General features: G+C 34.5%; 1 protein-coding gene across 4 annotated transcripts in view; it reads right to left on the reverse strand.

Moving 5' to 3' along the window:
- TOP2B (DNA topoisomerase II beta) overlaps nucleotides 1–7,499 on the reverse strand; it is a 61,418-nt gene that overhangs the window by 36,774 nt on the left and 17,145 nt on the right. For all 4 annotated transcript variants that reach the window (XM_031058885.1, XM_031058883.1, XM_031058884.1 and 1 more), the window contains exons 2-8: nucleotides 6,933–7,106; nucleotides 6,160–6,250; nucleotides 4,144–4,207; nucleotides 2,765–2,910; nucleotides 2,261–2,358; nucleotides 630–842; nucleotides 374–547 (exon numbers count right to left, since the gene is read on the reverse strand). In XM_031058885.1, the coding sequence (XP_030914745.1) occupies nucleotides 374–547; nucleotides 630–842; nucleotides 2,261–2,358; nucleotides 2,765–2,910; nucleotides 4,144–4,207; nucleotides 6,160–6,250; nucleotides 6,933–7,088 (942 nt within the window). In that variant the 5' untranslated portion in view covers nucleotides 7,089–7,106. The remainder of the gene's footprint in view (nucleotides 1–373; nucleotides 548–629; nucleotides 843–2,260; nucleotides 2,359–2,764; nucleotides 2,911–4,143; nucleotides 4,208–6,159; nucleotides 6,251–6,932; nucleotides 7,107–7,499) is intronic.

Raw genomic sequence — 7,499 nt, forward strand, 5'->3', positions numbered from 1 at the left:
GTCCTCCAAACTTGCTACTGGTAGCTTTAAAGGCATTTGTACACTTTTTAACCTTACTTCCAGAATTATCTTATTACAATGTGTTAAAAATGAAGAAATAAATTAGTTCCATTTTCTTCAACACCGTGTATGCTCAAATTAGATATCAGTATCACCAATGATTACTAGCATTTTCAAAAGTAGTGCTTATGTAGAAATACTGCTATGAATGCACTTTGATTGCATCCAATTGCTCTGCCAGCTCCTCTCATGCAGTGGATTACCTCACCTATTTATTTATAGCAACCCAGACTCACTGTTTTATCAAACACCTGACTGGGCACGGCACGCATTTTATCATTTCCATTTTGTACCATTTGATCTAACCACTCACCTTTGTGGTAGCTATACTATTTACAAAGCTGATCTGCTGGAACCCTTTCTCACTCAGAGTGAGGCACACATCCCATCGTTCATTCACGACTTCGTGGATGACTTTGAGCGCGACTCCGGTTTCATCCAGCTTGTCCTTCACGTAAAGATCTACGTAGCTCCGAAATCCATTTACCTACAAGTAACAGGTCACAGTCACTACCCTCTGCAGCAAATACTCAGGACACTCAAGATATATCAAGTGATGATGTTCTTACAGGTAGTTTCTTCCCATTCAACATGACTTTGACTCCTTTGCACGACCCAGCCAAATCATACGCTCGTCTTGTCATCAGGGCTACAATATCCTTATCAAGTTTTTCCATTTTAAATTTAGACAGATCTGGCTGGAATGTAATGCATGTGTAGTCATCACCTTCAAAATGCTTAATCTTGGGTTCAGAGGTCTTCATCATGTTGTTCATCCAAGTCTTTGGAAACAAAACATTTTAGATGTTAGTTTACAAGATATTATCCTCCTCCTTTAGTCCCTTTTCTAGCTATGCTGAGATTGCAACAGTTACACAAGAAAAAGCTCACAAACTTCCCTTAGAAATTTCCTCTGGTAAAACACTACACAAAGTTAATTGCTTTACAGAGGTAAGCACAAACATAGGTGACAGCATATTTGTGGTTTCTGGAAACATGCAGGTATTATTACACTGATGGACATGATTCTAATGCAAATGGAGCCTCCCACAGAACTTACAAAATTAGATACAAGTGAGCTGGGATTACAGTCCTTGTTACCCATCCATTTAACACTTTCAATCTACTACACACCTCCACAGGAAGGTTTTTTAGCCCCTGTGCAGAGACTCAGTAGTCTCCAAGACAGCATCTTGGTGGCTGTGCAGTGTGCCAAAAAAAAACCCCAAAAACCCATGGTGTTCAGATTTGACTCTGGAATCTTGTATCGTTCCCTATTTAAGAACATGGGCACATCTGCATGATCAAGCAGAACATCCGCTCACAGCATATATCAAAGTTCAGTTCTAATAAATTTTCACAGATTTTGAAAATACTGCAAACATAGCAATGCTTTAAGCCATAAAGCATTTAGTCATTTTCAAAAAGTACACTTGAACCAATATTAATTTGCCCTCTGGCAGTCAGCATAAAATATTACATTTTTAAGAGACAGGCATAACAGATGAAGTGTATTATTTATGTATTGATATGACAGCATGACCAGAAATTAATTAATTGTCTAGAAATTAAGAGAAGAAAGCCCCCAGCTGGGAAAGACTGTAAAGCCAAGGAACTTTGGTATCTAATACTCTGCCAAAGTACTTTAAACTTTTAGAAAGGTGGCTGAAAGCTATATACAGTAGACCTGACCACATTCTTGGTCTGTATGCTAACAATGAGCAATGGGTTCAGGTGGGGGGTTTGCACTGAAGTCCATGTGGGACTAGTTAAATTCATGACATAAAAACTGAAAAATCTGTTTCCTAACACCATACAAAATTACACAGATAATTGTTTCCATGTTTGCATAGCTAAGTAGAAAGATTTTTTTGACAAATTATACAACAGCAATTCCAAAATGTTTCAACTGACTATATTCCTTTTCACAGGTACATGAATACACTTTAGTTTTAACAGAAACTGGGGAGGTTTTAGTCACCAAACAGTCCAAAGAAAGTATTATTTTACCCAAAAAGCCTAACATATAGAAATACCAATTTTTACCAACTGAACTAACCTAGCCTGCAAATTCTACACTTCCCTTTGAATAAGAAATTATCCATTTTGTTAAACATTCCTGAAATATATGTGTTCAATTTTAGGCCTGTAACTACAGGGAAAAAAAAAAAAAGGACAGAAGCTTTGAACATTTCTATACCTGCTTAAAGCTGTGCTTGTACTCCTTGCAAGCAGTTTCAACTGTAAACTTTGTACTAAATATGTTACAAAGTTTTGCACCATAGCCATTGCGTCCACCTGAAAAAAACAACATATAGTAAACTAGGGTCACTTTAAATTTAGGATAATAAACCATATCCTAATTTATCAAATTTATTTTCCCCTGCATTTTAGGAGCAGAAGTGTTTAAATACTCATATACATTACAATTAAAAGTATGTTGATGAGTACTGACATTAGAGATGTAAATGTAAAGTTCTCTCTAAATACTGGTATTAAAAAAAGAAAAAGTAAGATCTTAAGTCTTAAGTAAGATCTTAAGTCCTTAAGTCTTTTTACTCTAATAAAGAGCTAAAGTAATTGGTGATTGAGTAATCACCTGCTATGAAACAGAAAATAAAGACAAAAATTAAGAAGGGGAAGCATACTGAAGAGTCACACAATGGCTTAACTGAATACAACAAAGCACATTAAATAGCCTTGCCTGTAACTTTTTTCTCATCATCATCATAGTTGCTGGATGTTAGTAGCTGCCCAAAGATTAAAGCAGGTACATATACTTTTTCTACTTTGTGTTCCACAACTGGTATCCCTTTTCCATTATTCCATATGCTGATAATGTTTGATTCCCTAGAAAATAGTGAAGACATTAAGCAAATGAATGCAATCTTGAAAACTGACTTCTGCATACCTGTTTAAGGACAGTAAATAAAATAACTACATAAAAATATAGCAAAAGACCATATTCTTACCACATTTACTTAGAGCTCTAACAATTTTAATTACAAAAAGCTCCACTTATTTTTGCTTATTAGATGTCTTGGAAGAAGGAGCTTAATTGTCCATGCATGACAGTATTTCATACAACAATAATAACCCAAAAAAAAACTGTTTGAAGAGCTTTCACTGTCAACATGAACTGCAACAGGAGCCTGACACTCAGTGACAAAATTAAACTCAAGATAGAGATGTAGCTTTTAAGATTTCATTGAAGTCCATCCAGACAAGTTATCATCTGTTTAAAAGTGTTATTTCTGAGCTATGATAAATATTGTGACTTATTTTATGCATCAGTGCCAAAATCCATCAATAGCTGGCATCATTAATATTTCTAGCTCTTACACAGGATTTTCATTTTTGAGTATTAGAGAGCTTAAAATCAGGACAGGTCAGGCAAATTTACACATCTATAATTTTCCCTCCCACTCCATGATGGAAGTAGAAAAATCGCTTCTCAGCATATTTATCCTAAAGGTTAGGTCTGAAAACTAGCTACTAAATAATTTATTATTCAGTTAAATGTCACTGAAAAAGTACTACCAAAGGAACCCAATTAGCATCTATTTAAATACAGTACTTCTCACCTAAAATTATCTCTTCAAGTATTCAGTTTCAAAAAACATGGTAATGAAGTGTTTGCAATATGAAGTTTCAGTGTGATATAGATGACTAATGCAAACAGTCTAATCCTAATGCTAAAGGAGTTAACACAGAAGTTCAAGAGGGACAAAACTGTGTTACAAAACCTCAAAGCTGGTATTTAAGATTTGTAAAGAACCTGGCTGGCTATAGTTACGCACTGCCAATTTAAATTTATCATAAATTTTATGAACTTCTAGTTTTAAGTTTCATTCAAACCTTAACAAATGGTTAAGGAAAGCAATTATTATAAATTCAGAATGGTAGCATTTACTGTTAACCACTTTTAATTCACCTCTTCATCTTAAAATATGAAGCTAGTGGAAACAATTCCAAAAATATTCTGTTTTCAAGAAATTCAATTTCATTAGTAAAATCATTTGTACAAATCTGAACTGCAATAGCACTGGCAGGGAAAGCAAATGAAAACATGCTTTTACTTACGGATCAATGGATATTTTAATACAAGTCATATTCTTGTCCCTCTGCTTATTGTCAGCAGCATTTACTATGAAACAAAGGAGCACAAATTAACACTTCATAGGCAATTATTAATCTCTGGGTCTGTAAAACTGATTTTATACATATTCCACCACCAGTTACAACAGTCTAGGTATTTCTTAATCTGGCAGCTCTTTGTATATATTTTGTATCTTAGCACTGGAGTCTATAAATACAACCAAGTGACTACAAGAAGATATTTTTCAACCTTCTTATAATTACTGATTCTATTTCTAGCAGTTAGACAGTCTCAGAAATAAATATAGAAGTGCATTTGTGAGCTCATAACTGTTCTTAACATACTGAGCACTTCACTCTTTTCTTGTTGTTCTTGTTTGGATATTCATTGCAGCAGGTATGTGAAAAACCCTAGAAACCTATATGCATCACCAGACCAGTTTACACATGGAAACCCACCAAAAAAGTCACATTCATTAAGGAGTGTTTTGACTGCAGCAAAAGCTCTCTTTAAAGAGCCTGCAAGACTTGTAACTAACAGTCTACACAGATTAGGATCAAAACATGGATAACTGGAAATTAACACTTATCAGAATTTAGTTAAATTGCACTGCCATGTATATTAAGTACAGGAAGCAGAAATGTGACTGTGGCCACTAAACATGAAAACACATTACAGTCATTTTCAGTTTCTGTCTCATCATCCATGAAGCAGATGAAGGTAAAACCCCAAAACACCACAGTACAATATGTTAACAGCTGACAAGGACCTTAGTATAAGATCAGATATTCCAAAATGCTTTTGCTAATATCATGAAGTTTCATTCAAAAGCATGCATAGCTAAAATGTCCCATTTTCATAATTTTATTACATTGTCACCTAGCTCTCAAACCACACTCTCTGGAGCACTTATCAGCGCTTCATAAAGCAGCAATAAGCTGTGAAGTGCTACAATAACGACAGAATATGATCTTCCTTCTGAATGGGACAATATGGAAGTGGTCTCCCTAACATGAAAAGCCAAAAAACTTACATCAATGAGGCAGCACTCAAAACAGAAGTGATTAAAGGTTTTCATTCCCATGTTTACCAAATTAAGTAATAAGTTAAAAATAATATTGAAAAAATACTAAGCATTATTTTCCATCTGGTAAAGATGTATTGCTTCAAAGACAGCAATGCTGTAAAGCAATTTTAGAGATGTAGAAAAGTCGTGAACCTAATGAAGGTCATGACAAAACTGACCTCAGTAGACCATAATTTAATTTATGAGGTAACCCCACCAATCCTTTAAACAGAATTTCATAAAAGCTCATAAGTCCAAGATTTCATGTCAATTAGATCAGTTCAGAAGACAGCACAGTATTCAGATATTTCACATCTCTACTGCTGATTATTGTGTGCCTGTCACCAACAGAATATCATCAACTAGTAAGTCACAGTAACTCAGAGAATTTTGACAAAATTTTCTAAAATTATTTTTTTGCACCTCAGTTGTAGTGCTTTTTAATGGCAGTATGATACTCATTTATTTTAAAACTGTATGAAGTCTAGAAATGATTCATGAAAACTACCACCACTATCCCTCTGTAGAGAAGGAGGAAGTTTTAACAAGTGATGAAAGGATGATCTAAGTGAACACTCAGACATCTCAGAAGTTGTATTCTTTCAGAGGAATAATCTTCTTTCAAATATCCCTTTAAATTGTAGCCCTAAAAACACTTCACAGATTAAAATCTTGTAACAATATTGATCATAAAGAATGATCTAGTTTGGATATTCAGGAACAAATATTTACATTTTCTCACAAGTTCAGCTGAAAAGTCTTCCCTTTTAACCTGTTCTGTAGTTCTAGAATGCACTAAAATTTTTACGCTCTATAATTTTGCAGGAATCAAGTCTGGGATTTAAACTTAGATACAAGTTGATGTACTTTGAGAGCACTTAGAAAAGCTTGTACTCCACAATGCTAAGGCAGTATTGTTGTTAAAAATACTTACCAAGAATTTCATCAAAGATCTTGTACAAGCCTGGAACAAAGGTAACTTCTCTGCAATTCATTCCTACATCTTCATCATAAACCCACATTAACTACATGGAAACAAAATAAAAGTATTTATTGTCTTGGTAAACCAGTCTATGATGCTCTAAGATCTATTTCCTTCAGGAACTTTCCTCTTACAGTCTGATTACTGCAGCTATCCAAGACAAAAGCAGAAGTCTGCAGAAGTTATAGCAGTACCCACAAAGAATTCCATAATGAAAATCCATTATTTTCTGCTTGACGGGGAACTCCCAACAGTACAGACAGTGAAGTTCAAAGCAATTTACAACTTCACAAAAACAACTGAAGAAAGTGCCAGCAGGAGGCTTAAATTCTCTGTTCTCTACCTAAACCAAGAGACCAAAGCATTTTGGCACCTGGTATAAATGCTACTTACAAATATGCATAGATATGTGTGTGCACATAAGCATGTTTCTGAGCACAGACCTATACACACAGAGCTGTCTGTTCACACACATAGGTGAGTGTTTGTGTTTTGACTGGATTTAGTACTTTTTGATCCTATCTTTTCAGATGCACTAAGCACTACATGCCTTAAAGCAAGTCCTATCTCCTTCTTACACATGCATACATAAACAAGACCACAGTTTTCAACCTTCTAATTCAGAAAACTGTGAAACCAGAGATGTGTCTATTTAATAACCATAAGAGACATTTCCTCATTAAAACAATAAAAACCATTAAGACTGTAAATTTAGTGACCCTTACCTGAGTTAAGGGTTCAACTGACCCAATGTAGGTATCTGGACGGAGGAGGATGTGCTCAAGCTGAGTCTTTTTCTGATAAACTCTCTCAACAGACATCTTCTTTGAAGTGTCATTTTTATTAATGCTTTCTGAGTCTTCCTTCTTTGAAGCATTCATCTGATTATCAAATAATGTCTAAAAAACCAAACCAAACCAACAATCAATCTCATTCAATCTGTCACTCTTGAGATATAAACAAAATCTGACAGATTTAAATTACAATCAAAACTTGTCATGCAATTTAAATTTTAAGTTTTCAGATGTATTAAAATAAAGCTATCCTTGCACCAGAGAAAAACCAACAGATTACATGACAGATCCTTAACAAAATGTTGTATATTCAAACTTCAGCAAATTACTAAGCACAATAAACCAAAATAAGGAAACAACAGCACAAAAGGCACCCATTTCTTCAGGTTAAGTATTTATAACATCCATTTTGTGTACAAGCATTTGAATCCAAACCACTGAAAATGTTCCAAATGATAACAGCAATACTACACTTTTACATTATAGTCAGGACAATTC

The sequence above is a fragment of the Geospiza fortis genome, unplaced genomic scaffold (genome assembly GCF_000277835.1).
Source record: "Geospiza fortis unplaced genomic scaffold, GeoFor_1.0 scaffold231, whole genome shotgun sequence".
Lineage (NCBI taxonomy): Eukaryota > Metazoa > Chordata > Aves > Passeriformes > Thraupidae > Geospiza > Geospiza fortis.